The 18,251-nt window shown below is 44.6% G+C and overlaps 1 protein-coding gene across 18 annotated transcripts in view; it reads left to right on the top strand.

Moving 5' to 3' along the window:
* The window catches only part of SEC16B (SEC16 homolog B, endoplasmic reticulum export factor), a 61,582-nt gene that overhangs the window by 6,666 nt on the left and 36,665 nt on the right, over positions 1-18,251 (top strand). For 2 of the 18 annotated variants that reach the window (XM_078000658.1, XM_015123117.3), the window contains exons 1-9: positions 7,250-7,538; positions 8,304-8,458; positions 10,049-10,402; positions 12,085-12,197; positions 12,957-13,077; positions 13,846-13,954; positions 16,412-16,556; positions 17,204-17,355; positions 17,740-17,801. In XM_078000658.1, the coding sequence (XP_077856784.1) occupies positions 10,107-10,402; positions 12,085-12,197; positions 12,957-13,077; positions 13,846-13,954; positions 16,412-16,556; positions 17,204-17,355; positions 17,740-17,801 (998 nt within the window). In that variant the 5' untranslated portion in view covers positions 7,250-7,538; positions 8,304-8,458; positions 10,049-10,106. Of the gene's footprint in view, positions 1-7,249; positions 7,657-8,128; positions 8,459-10,048; positions 10,403-12,084; positions 12,198-12,949; positions 13,078-13,845; positions 13,955-16,411; positions 16,557-17,203; positions 17,356-17,739; positions 17,802-18,251 lie in introns of those variants that run through there. The other 16 variants (XM_078000649.1, XM_078000550.1, XM_078000562.1 and 13 more) reach the window with 15 other exon arrangements.

Below are 18,251 nucleotides of genomic sequence, written 5' to 3'. Positions count from 1 at the left end.
GGGTACCCGGGTACCCTGTAGTGTCTTATATAATATGGTATTTTTTATCCAGCAATAGAGAGTAGTTGAAGTTCTATGACCGTAAATGAAAGAGCTGTGTGTGCATGAGCGCCTTGGCTTGAGTCTCTGGCTTAGACGCTGCTTCACCTGCAGGGATGGAGACTTTCCACAGATCCTTTCCAGCTCATTGGCTCTGTGCGTCTGAATGTCTGCTTCTGGTTGGAGTGCATCTCTCAAAATTTTCCAACAAATGGCAGGGAGTGACTTCTGGGGGTACAGGGTATGTGTGTGTGTATCTGTATCTGTCCCATTGCACATGTAAAATTTCTTTGAAGTATCATGCTTCATCTTAAAAATTAAGGTAAATTTGAATGTCATTCAAAACCATTTGTATTTGTTTTAAATGAAGATACTATTAAAATTGTTTAGAAAAGAAAATTGATGAGTATCCCATGGCATCCTGCATTGTTCCTGAAACAACAAGTACTCCAGTGTGAGAAGCACTGGGCTACATTTTCTTAAAGTTTCTAATTTTGTTGTTTTCACCTTAGCCCATTATTTTTTTCTTGTGTCATTGTATGACACATGTTCTCTGTTTCTTCTTGATCTCATGGCTCAATGGGGGCACTGGATTATGTTTCAAGGAGTTGTAGATTTCACAGCAGTGATGAATAATCAATCCCTTACTGATGACTTGTGCAGAATACTTCTTTGGCAATTTATGCTATTTCCAGGGAAATAATAACAGTTAACATTTATTGTGCATTTTGTGATTTGCCAAACACTTTGTAGGGTTTTAATCTAATTTTACCCTCATAATAACTCTGTGAGGTAGGAGGTTCCATTATTATCCCTATTTTACAGATGAAGAAAAGGAGATGCAGAGTAGCTTGCCCAAGTTCATGTAGCCAGCATAGTAGGGCTGGGATTCACTGCTGGACAGCTTTATTCCAGGACCACCAAGTTGTCTTGCTCCTTTGGGGAATTTACATCCTATCGGCCTGCAGCTGAGAGAACATTCCACGAATATTCCAGTCCCACTTCATTTGGTGGGTTTATGCGTCACCTCTGCCTGCTGGAGCTTGACATGGGGTCAGAAGTCACAGCAGCATCCATCTGCTGCCCACTGTTCTTGATTCAGGGCGCATCAATCAAATGGGAGGGGTGAAGAGAGGAGGAGGTTGGGCCACCTCTGCCAGCCTAGGGCTAATAAAGAAGCATAGAGTCATTCTTCTTGAGTGATAGACTGCCTTTCCAGCTCTTGGCAGCAGAGGTGGATGCAGATTGGGCAGGTTTGCAGGCAGCCACGTAGGTGGCATTTGAAGGAGTCCTTTGCGGGTGCACCCACAGGGTGCCTTGGTCCTGTAGGAAGTCTGCATTGTGCCTAAACCTTCACTTCTAAGGTTGTGGTAAGAGTAACAATCCCAGGACTGGCACTGGTAGCTTATGGTACCTGTGCCAGGCTAATTGTCTCTGGCACAGACACCATCTTTTCTTGGCACACACCCTCCTAATAACTAGAACAGCTGAGCAGCACAGGATGTGCTGCATCTTGTCTGCCACTCAGCTCACCTGAAGCAAGGGGCTGAAGTCTTGGCAGCAAACACTGGCTGAGGCCGTGACCTCCATATCCCAAGACTGTTTCCAGGGGGTAGCTTAGCTGGAGTCAAGAGGCTGCTCTGCACGAAACCGTCACCCCCTGATTCATTCTTGGAGTCAGAAATATGAGATGCTTGCTGACTAAAAAGAGCCACGACATTGTGGCTGGAAATACATGTGTGGCCATTATCCCATCGTTCCCACCTTGGTTAAGAATTTAAAAAAAATTATTGTAATGTAATGTTTTTCTTTCACTGTCTTGTTGGAGTGGGTCTCTTAAGATTAGCTAGGGACCTCATTTTAATAAAGTATGCAGATAATTTGTGTCTGTTTTTGTCACATTTATATCCCACGCAGCATCCCTTTATCCACACTTAGATCAGCTCCCTAGACTCACTGACTGCCTCAGCCTTCTCTTTTACTTTCTCTGGAAACTCTCTTTCAATATTTAATTCTATACTCAGGCTATGAAAACTATTGGGTACAGTCATACAGTATAAGCTGTTGCTGGTATACATTTAAGGTGTCCATTCATTTATAAATAAAATGTTTTTGAGCTCTTGTCATATGCCAGGCACTGTGCAAGGCACTGCAAATATAGCACGGAACAAAGCACAGAAGGCTGACATCCCCATGGAGCTTGATGTCAGCCTAGGTGTCCAATGACAGATGCATTTCCAGCCCACTTGTTACTCTGAGCACACGTTCTTAGTGAAAGCCCACTCCTGTATTCCACAGTGGCCATTCCAAACCGTCGTAATGTTTCTCAAGTCTCTTACCAAATGCTCACCCTAGAGATGGCCAGTAGAACTTGGCATTCTACTCCACAGGGAATTCTTGGTTTCTGTCCCCTTATGTTCAAACTTGTCTCCACCTATGCCCATCTTCACCTCTTTTTCCCTGTCTTAGAGGAAGAGGTGCCCTTCCTTGGCTAGGTTTAACTTTTGCTCCTGTGCTCTGGATCCCATGTGACCCATTTTCTCTGAGATTTGTTCCTTCCGTAAATGTTTTTTCAGTCTCTCCATATGAATCAGCAGAAACTCTCTCTTGGCTAGTCCACCCTAAACCAATTCTTCAAATCTGAGTGCCTCATGGTAGCCCTAGCCCTTTTCTTCACATCTAGGGTTCTGGAAAGAGTCATTTTACTTGCTGCCTCCTCTTCCTTAATTTCCATGTGCTGTAGATGTGATTTTTATGTCTAATCCCTCACTCCCTTGACCATGGCCCTACTGAAATCGTTCCTGTTAAGATCATCAAACCTCTTAATTGTCAAATCCAGTGATTCAGAGAACACACTTTTACTTGTTGTCTTTCTCAATATTCCTCCTAGTTTGGCGTTGTTGACCACTATCCTGCTTTTAAAGCCATCACCTCTGACTTCTGGGATACCATCCTCTTCTGGTTCTCTGCTCATCTTTCTGGCACCTCCATGTTATCTTTCATAGGCTCCTCTTTCTATGTCCAGTTCTTCTGTGTCCACCTCAGAGCTCCTTCCTCAGACTTATCTTCTAAGCTTTTCTCCAGTGATCCTATCTGTGTCTGTGGCTTCAACCACCATGTCTTTCCTCCATCCTTTCTCTTGAGCTCATTACAGCCAACTACTTACTGACCACACTCACCTCTGTGTCCCACAGGCCCCTCACAGTCAGCATGTGCAAAACTGAACATATCATCTTCCCCACCAAACTGGCTCCTCTTCTAAGATGATTAGCCAAAAATTTAAAAAAAGGTAACATGATCTCATCTCCACAGCCTGAAAACTTGGATCATTCTTGACTTTTCCTTCTCCCTCATCTTCTACAGTCAACAGACCATCAATGCATGTTGATTATATTTTATAAACATATATGTATTCTATATGTCCCTTCTCCTCCAGTCTCTTCACAGCTGCTCTTGTTCAGGCATTCATCTGTCCTGCTTGATTTGTGGAATAGCCTTGAATAGCACACTTACTGTTTCTAGTCTCCTGCTTTCCCCTGTGCTTCTTCTATTAGAAAAATCAGTGATATATCCATTAGAATGATGATTGCATTGTATTACGATTGCACTATACTGTGACTGATTGTATTATGATTCAATGTCTACTGCTCTACTGAATTGAGAGCTTCTTTGGGGGCAGATATTGCATGTTATTTATTTTTGTATCCCCAGTGCATGTGATAATGATGGGCATATAGTAGGTGTTCAATAAACACTTGTTCAGTGAATAAATGACTCAACCTCTATCAAGAAGAGCAGACTGAGCACAATTAATCAATCTTGGAAGCTTTGAGCACTGTCCCATTTTAGCAGCTTGAATGCCTAATTAGTTACTGATGTGACAATAACACATTTGGTGGTTGAACTAATACTATTGATTAAAAATAATGTTAGTTAATTTTGCCTTTTAAAATAATATACACTTATTGTAGAAAAGTTAGAAAATATGGATAAGCAAGAGGAAGAAAATAAAATCATCCATCATTCCATTACCCAGTGGATAACTACTGATAACACATTGATGCAGATCTTCTCAGCTTGTTTTCTAAATTGTTACTTTCAGTAAAGGAATAGGATGAAGCCTGGGGGATGTCTTAAATGATGAGCTGCCCTTTGCAAGAGTAACCAGTCATTAAATCACAGTGCTCAAGGATTCATGGCAAACCTGACCTGGATCTAGGTGGGTGTTCACATCCATCAGCACTAATCCGGTGGCTAGACATTAGCAGCATCATTAACAGTGATAATACTTTTGCTAGACAGGTGTCAAACTAGGGTAGTGTCTTAGTCAGTTCGGGTTACTGTAACAGAAAACCATAAACTAGGTGGCTTAAACAACATAAATTTATTTCTCACCCTTCTGGAGGCTGGGAAGTCCAAGATCAAGATTCCAGCAGATCTGGTGTCTGGTGAGGGCCACTTCCTGGTTTGCAGGTGGCTATCTTTTGTTTGTATTCTTACATATCAGAGAGCAGAGAGAGAGAGGAGAAGCAAACCCTTTTGTGTCTTTTTTATAAGGGAACTAATTCCATTGACAAGGGCTCCACTCTCACGGCCTTTCAGAGGCCTACCTCCTAATACATGGGGGGTTAGGATTTCAACATACGAATTTTGGGAAGAAACAAACATTCAGTTCACAGCAGGCAGTTACTCTTGTTTGAAGCTAGACCCTAGACAGTGCTGTCTGGCATTTGGAAAAGAGGACGGAGACTGGGAAAGGAAATTCACATAAATTAGTAAACTTCTAGGATTCCAATCCTGGTACATAGTTGGGATGCAGAGCAGGAATCAGGTATGAGGACAGAGCACCTGGGGCAGGATAATATGAAGACTGTAGCCATTTGGGCATGAGGGAGGCTACTGGATTATCCAAGAACACTGCAGCCAGGACTTGGGGTGGCAAGACTCATTCTGGTCCACCTCCTGGTGGGGACTGAACTCCTAGTATATTGTCAATCTGGGTCAATTTGGTTTAGAAATCAGGAATAATTGAGCTGCCGGGCTGAAAGACTTAGTAGTTGTAGTTATGTAGGGCTGGGAAGGTAGGAAATGATAAATCCCAAACCCTTTGGAGCGGTGAGATCCCACCACAATCTACTTAATTTTGTGACCCATGTAACTGTTGTATGCCATATGTCTATATAGAATAATTAAAGCTAATTAGAATTAATTGTGGTTGGTGAGTGTTTGAAGAGTTTCATAATAACTCTAGAGATAATTAGAGATACTTTGGGATGTCACAAAAGAAGGATTTGGAATAATTTGACTAGATGTTTAAGCCAGCGTTGTGCACTGAAGGCTAGTAACAGAAGGACAATTCTATAATTGCAAGAACACTGAATCAGGAAGTAAGAGTTTGGGGTTAAAATCAGTATGCTGCTAAACAGGTTCTCTGAAAAAAACCAACAACCCACCAACAACCTCGCTTTGTAGCATTTGCCAATTTCTGTGGTGTAAATACTCCCACCATGGTGGATTTCAAGTTTTCCATGGTTTAACAACTGGCTCACATAATTCCTGAATATTTAATAATCAGCTCTTATTAACCTTGTGCAAGGCAGCTAGAGCACACCAGTGTAATTTTCACTGGACTTCTAGTTAACTTTGTGATCTTGGGTAAGTCATTTCACTTCTTTGGATCTTGGTTTTATCATCAAAAAAGCAAAGTTGCTAAAATAACCTCTAAGGTCCTTTTCAAAGTTAACATTCCGATAATGCAGCTGGTGTTATAGGGCAAGACTAATGTCACATTATATGCCAAAAGAGTGACATCAAGAACTTTTATGAATGTTATTGTGATATATCAGAACATATAATTTGATATCAAGTCAGTGTAATCATCACCCACGTTCTGATTCCTGCTGTCGATGTGTGTGTCCTTCTCTAGTTCCTCTTCCCAGAAGGATTAAAAACAACAGTGCAGCCATTAGAGAGCCAAACTTCACAGACCAAGAGTGAGGTAAGAAACCATTAACGGCTGGGCACGGTGGCTCATGCCTGTAATCCCAGCACTTTGGGAGGCTGAGGCGGGTGGATCACAAGGTCAGGAGTTTGAGACCAGCCTGGCCAACATGATGAAACCCCGTCTTTACTAAAAATACAAAAATTAGCCAGGCGTGGTGGCACGTGCCTGTAATCCCAGCTACTTGGGAGGCTGAGGCAGGAGAATTGCTTAAACCCGGGAGGTGGAGGTTGCAGTGAGCCGAGATTGCGCCACTGCACTACAGCCTGGGTGACAGAGGAAGACTCTGTCTTGGAAAAAAAAAAATAAACCATTAGCTGCAGTCAGAGAATTCTACACTCAGTTGCTGGGTTCTAGAGTCAGCTGAGGGGCTGAGAGAAAATCCTGTAGCTTAGATACATGACCCTATACGACCATGAGACCCAAGAGGGTGGTTTTCCCTGGACTAGTAATGACAGATATGAGAGACTAATTTGTGTCTTTTATATTTATGTGTGTCAAATCCTGGCCCTTAACAGGAACACAGTAAGTATTTGTTGAGAGAAAGAATAAACCATTTGGGATTTTTTAAAATTCAGAATTTTAAAATATTAATTCAGAAGTAGTCATGTGTTTCTCCGTGTTTACCTTGATATTGCAGAAGAAATGTGTATTTCAAGTGCGAGAAACTACTTTCTTGTTATAATGGAAAACTTTTTAGTGCCTTCAGTTCAATATTGGGGATATAAATCTGCCTTCTAGCTAGATAACAGAATGTATTACACAACCAGAGCCCAATGGAGAGAAACATACATGAGAAAAACCCACACTGGGCAAACCAGGTGTTTACTCCCACCAGCGAACATGTCCCCTTCCCCATGCACCTCAACCAGTGGAATTAACTCCTCTCTTTGGAAAGGAAAAGATAATATTGATCTGCAGGGCATACTTACCTATATATCATGTGATGCTTTACCAACATTTCATCCTCGTAATGACCCTCATAAGCTAAGCATTGCCATTCCCATTTTAAAGAAAAAGAAACTGAAACTCAGAGAGGTTAAGTAACAGAACCAGCTAGTGGAAGAGCCCCGGGTTAACACCCCAAAGGTGGTGTTTTTCGCGCCAGACCCGGCTGCCTTGGGGCTTCTGGACTTCCTCTTCCTGATGTCTCTCTTCCGTGATTGCTGTGGGAATTTGAATGATTTCTCATATGAGTGAACCTGGCTCAGTCCATGCTCAGGCAAACAGAAGCGCCAGTCTCTGACAGCGTTCAGAGCAAATTCTTCAAGTCAGGCGGGTCCCGCACTGCAGTATCTGGGCTGTACTTTGCCCTAATGAATCAGCTCCATGGAGGCTGGGCAGTTGCAAAGGTAACTGACATGCTGTAGATCTGAGGGCCCGGTGAGTCGTGGTAGATGTGGCACCTGGACTTTGACAGTCTCCAAGAGGAGAGGGGGCACTCTTAGGCCAGGTCCCTGGAGCAGCGCTGAAGGAAGGTGGGAAGCCATCGGAGCAGGTGTGTGGGAACACTTGCTCCCTTCTTTCCGTTCTTTGAGCTGGACGTGCTGTGCCGTCAGATTAGGAAAGGCGAGATGGCCTTTACCGGGGCGAGGAAAGGTCATTTATGTGAATGTGTGAGTGTGATTTGTCATCATGGATGTAATTCCTTCATTTTGAGAATCGAAGGTGCTATTTATTTGGTGTCCTTAATCTGAGGACTGATTTGCTGGAGTTGATGTCTCTTGGCAGCAAAGTGATGTGATTTCAGTGGAAAGATTGGGTGTTGCACCTTTCATTTGGGGAAGGGCTGCCTAGTGAGACTATCTGGGGACAAGGAGAAAGCAGGTTTCTTCTCATTCCGCTTACTTGGTCCAAATGGTTTTGAGTTCCACCAGCCTTCAGAAAAGGCTCATGTGCCCTTCCTTGTGTCTGGGACATTTGGCCGTTCCTGGGATTTGCTGGCAAAGGCTGTCATTGCACCTGGCTTTTTCAAGGGAGTGAGCTGACATGGGAAGGAAGCCACAGGTTCCCCTGAGTTGTGAGTGACCTTGAGGTGGGAGGCCTCCTCTGCACCTTGCTCTTCTTGTGTGTTCTGCTGTCTCATAGCTCTTGGCTCATAGCTGTCGACCCTGGCTCCCTGGTGTTTGAGCAGAGTGACGTCTCGATTTCAACACCCACCCTTTTGACCTTTTGTTCTGATATGAATTTTTATGTGAGGCTGGGACCTTTAGTAGTGGAAACAAGTTAACTGATTTGATCAGAATCTTGCAACCTAAAACAGTTCCTAAGGAAGAAAAAATCGAGGCCGACCTAGCCTGTGGATGCTCCTGACACAAGAGAATCCTGAGCAAGAGTAAGATCTGAGGCGTGCTTTCCTTTGGCGGGTGCAACCCCTGCCCCTCACCACCCCGTGCTATGAGCAGAGGAACCTGGAAGGTAATCAGTCCTTGGAGCAATTTTCCTTTTTCAGGAATACGTGGGGACTTGGGGGAAAATTAGTTTGATGCTAGGGAGACTTCCAGGATTTAAATCTCCAGCCAGGAAGAATCCTGAGACATGGCCTTCTAATTTTTTATGTAAACAATCCCAAATTTGCCTCTTGTTGGCTTCTCTGGAGGAGCAGGGATGACCATATTATATAGGTTCTAGTTCTTTGGGGGGTTAACGTAAGGATTCAGAAAAGGTGCTTCTTGAAAAGGTCAGTCTAAACTCCTTTTTCTTTTCTTTCTTTTTTTTTTTTTGAGACGGAGTCTTGCTCTGTCGCCCAGGCTGGAGTGCAGTGGCGCGATCTCCACTCACTGCAAGCTCCGCCTCCCGGGTTCACGCCATTCTCCTGCCTCAGCCTCCCGTGTAGCTGGGACTACAAGTGCCCGCCACTGCGCCCGGCTAATTTTTGTATTTTTAGTAGAGACGGGGTTTCACCGTGTTAGCCAGGGTGATCTCGATCTCCTGACCTCGTGATCCGCCCGTCTCGGCCTCCCCAAGTGCTGGGATTACAGGCGTGAGCCACCATGCCCGGCCTAAACTTCTTTTTCTTTTTTTTTTTTTTTTTTTTTTTTTTTGAGACGGAGTCTCGCTCTGCCGCCCAGGCTGGAGTGCAGTGGCCGGATCTCAGCTCACTGCAAGCTCCGCCTCCCGGGTTCACGCCATTCTCCTGCCTCAGCCTCCCGAGTAGCCGGGACTACAGGCGCCGCCACCTCGCCCGGCTAGGTTTTTTTGTATTTTTTTTAAAGTAGAGACGGGGTTTCACCGTGTCAGCCAGGATGGTCTCGATCTCCTGACCTCGTGATCCGCCCGTCTCGGCCTCCCAAAGTGCTGGGATTACAGGCTTGAGCCACCGCGCCCGGCCACTTCTTTTTCCGCGCCCGGCCACTTCTTTTTCTTTAGTAAACATCTTCAGCCACTCATACTACCCTCATCTTTATCTTTGATAACACTACTATTTATTGAGCACTTTAACATGTTGGGTAACATGTCAGGCACTTTGCAGAGGTTATCTTTAACTCTGTCAATAACCTTGCGAGGTAGTCATTACAGTCTCTATTTCATGGGTAAGGAAATTGAGGCTTGAAAAAATGAACTAGCTAGTTAAGTGGCAGAGTTAGGATTTGAACTCTAATCTAGCTCTCTGCAAGACCCACTCTATTTATGATACCACAGGGCCTCCACTGTAAGTGTTAAATAAACACTTGCTGGGGGAATATGTGAAGAAACATCAACTGGGATTCCTTGATAGCATTTTTAGCTGTACCTATTACTGTTATCTGTCTCCCATGCCTCCCCCATCTGTCGTTGTTCCAAATGTACTTTTTAATTTTTTAAGCAATATCAATATAATTGTCTAGTCTGTTATTTGCTTCATGTATCTGAGATTTTTTTTTCAGATTTCTCTGTATCCATGACCATATGGTTTGTTTTAGATAGATTTTGAGGACCATAGCTGCTCTTTTCACAAAACCTAATCAACCACTATGTTTGGATATAGGTTTCAAATGATTATTTTTTTCCTTTTTCTTTTGTCTGCAGGAAGATAAAATAACTACACAACTTACTCAAAACCCAAGACAAATTCAGAGAGTCAGTGATGGAACTTTGGGCTCCCCAGAGGCTGCCCCAGACACGAGGGAAGGTCACAACACCCTCAAAGGATCCAGACCGAGGGTTTCGGAGAGATGGACATCATCGGCCTGTCCCTCACTCTCGGCACAATGGAGAGAGGTTTCACCAATGGCAAGACAACCGTGGGAGCCCCCAGCCACAGCAGGAGCCCAGGACAGACCATCAACAGTCCCATTATGCCTCCAGGCCTGGGGACTGGCATCAGCCTCTGTCTAGAATTGACTATTACAAAAGTGGTTATCCCAGTCAGTTGTATTCAAGGTATGGCTTTAGGGCTTGGAATGAATGCAACTCTCCTAAATGCTTCTGAATAGATTGTTCTTTTCCTTCTTCCTTTTCCTTTTATTTTTCTCCCCCTTTTTTCTTTTTCCTTCTCTACCTTACTACATGGCTTTAGCTAAATCCTGTCCTCTCCCAAATTTGTTTCTGATGACTGAAGATAGTATTTCTCTCCTCTTTATTCCCTAGTGGAGCTTCTTAAAGAAGCCATCACAAATGCAATTGAGTATTGGGGGTTTGGGGGGGCAGTGTAGAGGGAAGAAAAAGTGGTGAAATTCAAAAGAGCAGATGGAACCCTCTTGCTCTGGGATTGCAAAAGGTAGTATATGTAGACTATGGAAAAGCTTTTCTTGGAGATCCCTATAAGGAGTTCCTCATTGTCATTAGACCACTCTGCCTTGGGATTAGCATGACACCACCGGCACCAAGAAGAGTCCTAGTGCCTACCACAGTACCCGGAATGTAACAGGCATACCAATAATCCGTATTGAATGAATGGGAACTTTAAAAAAAATCGACCTTAGGGAAAGCAGATAGAAACTTGGAGGCTGCAAGTTCGGAAGGAAGAGGTTGCAGTGAGGTCATTCTATTCAGGTTGGAGAATCTGGAATTCCTGTTTCCCTGGTCTGTAGCACTGGACTTAATATTTCACGGAATGTTGGAAGCCATCTATGTTCTACTTTAGGGGTAATACTTACCTGCTTACAGATTCAGGGTTGAAATTACGACTATTATTATAAAGAAATTTGTCCCTAAGAAATACTAAAAAATTACTAATTGGGCTAGGTGCAGTGGCTCACGCCTGTAATCCCAGCACTTTGGGAGGCCAAGGCAGGCGGATCATCTGAGGTCGGGAGTTCAAGACCAGCCTGTCCAACATGGTGAAACCCTGTCTCTACTAAAAATACAAAACGAAACAAAACAAAATTAGCTGGGCGTGGTGGTGCACACCTGTAATCCCAGCTACTTGGGTAGCTGAGATGTGAGAATCACTTGAACCTGGGAGATGGAGATTGCAGTGAGCCGAGATCATGCCACTGCACTCCAACCTGGGTGACAGAGTGAGACTCTGTCTCAAAAAAAAAAAAAAAAAATTACTAATTGATAAAAACATTAGTATTATGATGGTCCTCTCCCCAATCTTTTTGGATTGTTGAATTCTCAAAGAGAGGCATGTTCAGGACAGAGGCAATAAAAGTAATCAGACTTAAGATAGTCCAGTCTGACTTTTTAATCTCAATTCCATCTGGAATAAGCATGGAAGTTACGGTGGTGTATTGGAGACTTAACACAGTCGTCTCAGGAAGTGATTTTCTCAGATAATGTCAGGACAGAGTGTTCTAAGATAATATGTATGTATTTGGGGAGTGAGAGTTTTACTATAAAGTAAAAGAGTTTTAAATAAAAAAGAGGTTTTTAGAAAAGAGTTTTAAGTAAAAAAATTTTACTATAAAAATTCTACTCTTGTTATGCAACAAAGGCCTGACTCCTGCTCTGATTCTGTTTCTGTTTATAGGATCTAGAATTAACCATGGCTTTCAAGCAGATTCTAGGCTGGGTCACAACTCTGTCCTCTGAAGCTGTTTAGTTTGTCAAGTCTTCCATTGGTTTCTGTCTTTACCACCCTTGTCCTCAACTGACCAGTCTTCTTTGTGCTATTTTAGGCCAGGGTATGAGAATTCATATCAGGGCTATCACTCTCCCACAACGAGGGAGGAATATGCTTATGGAAGTTACTACTATCACGGACACCCACAGTGGCTGCAGGAAGAAAGAGGTATGGAAAAGTCTCCAAGAAGCCTCTGGGATTTGGGGATGGGGCAGCTGGTCTGAGAGGCAGGGGAGAGACCGACGGAGCCATGTTCAGACCCTCACCTTGGGCATCTTTTCTTGGCCAGACGAGACCACAGCAGAAACACTCCTCCTCGATGTCCTGAGAAGAGACTAAAGGAGTTGTTTTCCTTTGTTTGCATAGATGATGGTACTGTTACTAGTACTATGGGTAGTTTGCACTTCATCCACATTTTTTCTTCTACTTTGCCTTATAGCCAAGATTATAGTCTTCGACCAAGTAACAGTGAAGTCAGTTCTTAAGGACATCTGCTGGGCTATAGTAGGAGTCTGTCACTTCACCCTGAGGACAGCAGATATGCACCCAAAGGAGTGTTCTCCCCTATACTAATAAGTATAGGGTGTGTCTTAATGGCAGCGTCTGAACTGCTAGCAAAGATAAATCTGTTTCAACATTGAACACACACACACACACACACACACCCCTACCTGCCCCCCACACATGTACACACCAATCCCCATCCTTGTGTGGTTGTATAGATCCACGCTAATTAGTTCAGAGGGGACTGAGAGGCGTCCTATGGACTCTCATCATTAGCTCTTACCTATCTATTTTTTCAATTTGGAAAATATGTTTTTAGATCTACTGTGCTCTAGGAACTCCTCACAGCTCACTAATATCTTTCTAAGAACTTTCAGAAACAGGAAGTGACCTGTCTTGATTCTGTTTTCTCTGAGGGTGCAGTGCCAAGGCAAAGGAGTCCTTATATCTGGCATGAAGATTACCGAGAGCAAAAGTACCTTGATGAACATCATTATGAAAACCAGCACAGTCCATTTGGAACAAATAGTGAGACCCACTTCCAGTAAGTGCAAAAGGAGAGGCCAGTTTGACATGATGTTGTCAAACTCAGACTATGTTGGGCAAATCTTCTGGCGTCTGATGCTGGTCTCTTACCTCCAGAAGCCTGCGTACCTTTGTTTCAGCCACAGGGATATGGGAGTATCCAAGGATGGTCCTGGTCCACTGTTAATATGGACCCTGGGAAGAGAGATTCTTATCACTGAGAGTCTGTTCCCAAAGCTGGGCAAGTCTGAGTCCTGTGAGGTTCCCTGAGGTCTGTCCTAAAGGAGGACTTTAATTCTGTGTTGGCCTCAGAACAGATATGGCCTAGAAAAAGCTCTCATGATTAGGTCATGAGAACCTACCTGGGGCTGGGGTGCTTCTCCTCAGCCTACGCCTGAGCCCTGAGAATGGGCCATCTCCCCGTGATAAGACAACACAGGGAAGAGAGTTTTGCCCAAGCATCTGTCCTGGTGCTCGCAGCTCTGGAATTCACCAACCTAAACACTCTGATGTAAGTCATTCCAGAATGTCAGGCTGTAGAGACCAACCCTTCTCATCAGGACCTGAGGCCGCTTCCAGCCACTGAGCTGTGGAACTCAAGCACTCCTGCTTTTCCTGGGATTAGTAGATTGAGGTGGCGAGTGGGAGGAAAATGCTTTCTCCTATGGCACCCAGGCTGACATGGCACCTGACCATGCTTTGGAGCAGGTCAGCTTCCAGCGGAGAGTGCTTCAGCCTTGCTGGCTTGCTCAGGACCCCGCTCACTGCTCCTGTCATTTTGCTGCAGATCTAACAGTAGGAACCATTATAAAGACAGCCCTGCTTCCAACTCTGGACAGGAGTGGCCTGGGGAGCTGTTTCCAGGGAGCCTGCTTGCTGGGGCCCAGAAAACTAAGGTAACCTAAAGTGACGTGGGGGCTGGAGACTGTGTCCATGTGTCGAAGCTGACACTGTCAGCAGTGGCAGAACAGGGCCCTTGGGGATGGATGTCCAGCGGCCAGCCGTCTGGAGGACCCATTCCTTCCCTCTTAGCAGAACCTCCACCCATGCCTTCCTTTCTTCCCTCCTTACTGCCTCAGTTTTAGGCAACCGAGGCCCTAAACTGAACTCCTTTGCATTTTCAGCAAATTGAGGGGATCGAGAAAGGTCACCCAGCTCACTCCAACACACTGGGAAAGAGAGGACGCTGTCATCCAGGTGTTAGGTGTTAGGGACCCCAGGGGACTAGCAATTTGGTTTAACCCAGGAAGAGGGAAGTTGCTAGAATCTTTGAATTCAGGTTTGAGAAGCAGGGCTTGAAACCTTTTCTAACTCTTCATTCATCCCTTTCCTCTAAAAATCTTATTATATGCACCAGCTGGGCCACAAAATGGAGATCTTTTTTAAAATACACTTTTTATTTTAGAATCATTTTAGATTTGTGGAAAATTTGCAAATATACTACAGAGATGGTTCTTTTCTTTTGAGACAGAGTTTCACTCTGTTGCCCAGGCTGGAGTGCAGTGGCACAATCTCGCCTCATTGCTACCTTCATCTCCTGGGTTCAGGCGATTCTCCTGCCTCAGCCTCCTGAGTAGCTAGGATTACAGGCGCCCCCCACCACGCCCAGCTAATTTTTGTATTTTTAGTAGAGACGGGGTTTCACCATGTTGGCCAGGCTGGTTTTGAACTCCTGACCTTGTGATCTGCCCACCTTGACCTCCCAAAGTGCTGGGATTACAGGTCTGAGCCACCATGCTCAGCCAGAGATCGGGTCTTAATTTTGAAAGTCTTGTATTAATCTTGTCTCCCTTATTAGGTTTGTATGATTTTTGAGGTCAATTTCTTTTGTATACTTAGTGCTTAATAGGGTAGGGCACATATGATTATGACTAATAGTAACAATACAATGATAGCAGCCACATACACATGTACAGCACTTTACAGTGTACAAGAGCTTTACTTTTTATTTTATTTTATTTTTTTGAGACAGAGTCTCACTCTGTTGCACAGGCTGGAGTGCAATGGCACAATCTCGGCTCACTGCAACCTCCACCTCCCTGATTCAAGTGATCCTCCTGGCTCAGCCTCCCTAGTAGCTGGGACTACAACTGTGTGCCGCCATGCCCAGTTAATTTTTGTAGTTTTTAGTGGAGATGGGGTTTCACCATGCTGGCCAGGTTGGTCTGGAAATCCTAACCTCAGGCGATCTGATCCTCCTGGGTTGGCCTCCCACAGTGCTGGGATTACAGGTGTGAGTCCCTGGCCTGGCCCAAAGAGCTTTTGAATTAATTATTTTACTTGTATGCACACAAGATGTAAACTCAATGAATTTCTTTCTTTATTTCTTTAGAGACAGAGTTTTGCTCTGTCACCCAGGCTGGAGTGTAACAGCATGGTCATAGCTCACTGCAGCCTTGAACTCCTGGGCTCAAGTGATCCTTCCACCTCAGCCTCCCAAGTCGCTGGGGCTATAGGTGTGCATCACCATGCCCAGCTAAATTTTTTTATTTTATTTTATTTTTTTTGTAGAGATGAGGTCTTGCTATGTTGCAATTTGGGGTCTCAAATTCCTGGGCTCAAGTGATCCTCCTGCTTTGGCCTACCAAAGTGCTGGGATTACAGGTGTGAACCATCATACCTGGCCCCATGAATTTCTTTACACCTGCATCCAAGGGGAAAGCATGGCACCTAGAGCATAATAGGTGCTCATTAAACAGTCAATGAATGAGGGCCGGGCACGGTGGCTCATGCCTGTAATCCCAGGGCTTTGGGAGGCTGAGGCGGGCAGATCATGATGTCAAGAGATCGAGACCATCCTGGCCAACATGGTGAAACCCCGTTTCTACTAAAAATACAAACATCAGTTGGAGTGGTGGTGCACCTGTAGTCACAGCTACTTGGGAGGCTGAGGCAGGAGAATCTCTTGAACCCAGGAGGTGGAGGTTGCAGTGAGCTGAGATCGTGCCATTGAACTCCAGCCTCATGACAGAGCGAGACTCTGTCTCAAAAAAAAAAAAAAAGAAGTTGATGAATGAATACATGAATTACTTGAAGTATATAGGGCAGATATGATTATATCGCAGATGAAAGCACTGAGCTCAGAGAGCCTAAGTCACGTGTCCAGGGGCACAGCAGCTGAGTATAAGACAAAGCCGAGATTTGAATTCAAGGGCCTCTGACCCCAAGGCCTCCGCTCTTTCCATTGGGTCATAATATATCCTTTGGCAAATGCCTATCAACTTGATTTTCTCTTTTTCTCCTTTCAATACATCCACTTTCACTGTATGTGTTTTGTTTCTTTGAAAGAACGCTTGAGAAGACCAGCTCTCTGAAACTTCTTCCTATGTGTTTGTATTGTTTTTAACTTTCAGCCATCACTGGCTAGTGAGTCCAACCTTCTCCAGCAGCGTGAGTCTGGTCTCAGCTCCAGCAGCTATGAGCTCAGTCAGTACATCACAGATGCCCCCGAGCGGGATGATCCCCCAGCTTCAGCAGCTTGGAGTCCAGTTCAAGCTGGTGGGTTCTAAAATGATCACAAGAGTTGGTTGAATCTGATGTGGAAAGGCTGGGTGGAAAGTCTCTGGGAAAGTCAGCCTTATGGTGGATCATTGTCCACCGCATTTGCTTATGTATGTCTCTGGGGCAGAGAGGTCAACTTTGGTTCCATTTTCTATCTTTTTGCTTGTAATAGTAATTGCATCATAGCTGATTCCTGGAAGGGAACACTGCCCCTATCCATCATCAGGTTGGGAAAGGAGGCACTCAGTGGTGCTTTTAAGAAAGGGAAGACCAGAGAGAATTAGGAAAAGCAAAAGCAAGACACAAAGCATCATTGCTTTGTCTGGATGTAGGAACTTTGTCATGAGTATAGAGGCCACGGAAGCCAGAGACTCCTTGGCCTCTCAACATCACTGAGAGTCTGGGCTGAGTGCATTATCATTTGGACTGAATCATCAAGCCCATGCATTGTATTATGACACATTCTCAGAGGCTTAAATCTGACTGGAGCAGGGAACATGGGCTTCTTCTAATTACACAACCCACCCAGAATCTTATTTTGGTTCAGGCAGAATTTGGGCAGAAATACGTCCGTGGCATATTCCTGAACTAAAGAAAAGTGATGGAAGTAATGCTAACAATGTCCATCTGTGTCTGTTGGTCAGAGGATGTCTCCTCAGCTGGTCCCAAAGCGCCCATGAAGTTCTACGTTCCTCATGCTCCTGTGAGTTTCGGGCCAGGAGGTCAGCTGGTGTGTGTAGGTCCCAGCTCTCCCACTGACGGGCAAGCAGCCCTTGTTGAACTGCACAGCATGGAGGTAAAGAAGACCCAGTGTTCCTGGAATGCCGGCACACTGCTTACCTAACTACTCCTAACGTGCTTACCTTGCTTTCCCGTGCCTGAGCTGGGGCATCTCCGGGAATGGGATGCTCTTGTGGAAACTGGGCCAGGTACCCCCTGGATTAGGGGGTGCAGGAATGGGTGGGGCTCTTCTCTGAAAGAATTGATGCTAGAGTTATGTTTTTCCTGAGATGTCAGTGGCTCATCTTTAGCAACAAGATTCACTTTTTCCTTTCTGCTTTCTCCACAAGGCCTTGAGCCACATCCTAGCCCCACGGCCCTGGGGTCTGATACTAGACTTGACTGAAAAGGGCCTAGGGTGGACACAGTCTTAAAGTAAAATCTGATTGTTTTATTGCAGGTTATTCTTAATGATTCCGAAGAGCAAGAGGAGATGAGAAGTTTCTCAGGACCCTTGATTAGGTAAAGTGCTGTAAGAGCTGCTGAGTAAGGGCAATCTTCCTGCTCAGATCAGCATTTTGGAGATATGTTCTTGGTTTCCTTGGAAAAAAAAGTCCGTCCTTGTTGGAGTGGAATTCTCTGTGCTACAAGATAGAACCAGATGTGGCCTGAGTCATTTTGACAAGCCATTCAATAGTTGAAGGACAGAAAGCAAAATTAGCATGACAGTTTAGAAATCTAAAACCAGTTCCATTTTGCAGAGGCTGCATGGTAGGAAGTTTTAGTGTTCTGTGTGCTTGATAGATGTTAGCAGAAAAGTGGAGCATCGCCTGGGAAGTCCCTGACGAGTGGATCATAGCAGAAACAATTCTTGTGACAGTGGCTTTTTCCTGGAGAGGTAGATAAGATCGGCAGTGTTCAAGTTACGGAACAGTGTGCGAGTGAGCCCTCTGCAGTACTCAGCTAGGACTG

The sequence above is a fragment of the Macaca mulatta genome, chromosome 1 (genome assembly GCF_049350105.2).
Source record: "Macaca mulatta isolate MMU2019108-1 chromosome 1, T2T-MMU8v2.0, whole genome shotgun sequence".
In the NCBI taxonomy this organism is placed as follows: Eukaryota; Metazoa; Chordata; class Mammalia; order Primates; family Cercopithecidae; genus Macaca; species Macaca mulatta.
Note: the sequence above shows the minus strand (reverse complement) of the source record. Positions and strands in the feature narration are given on the sequence as shown.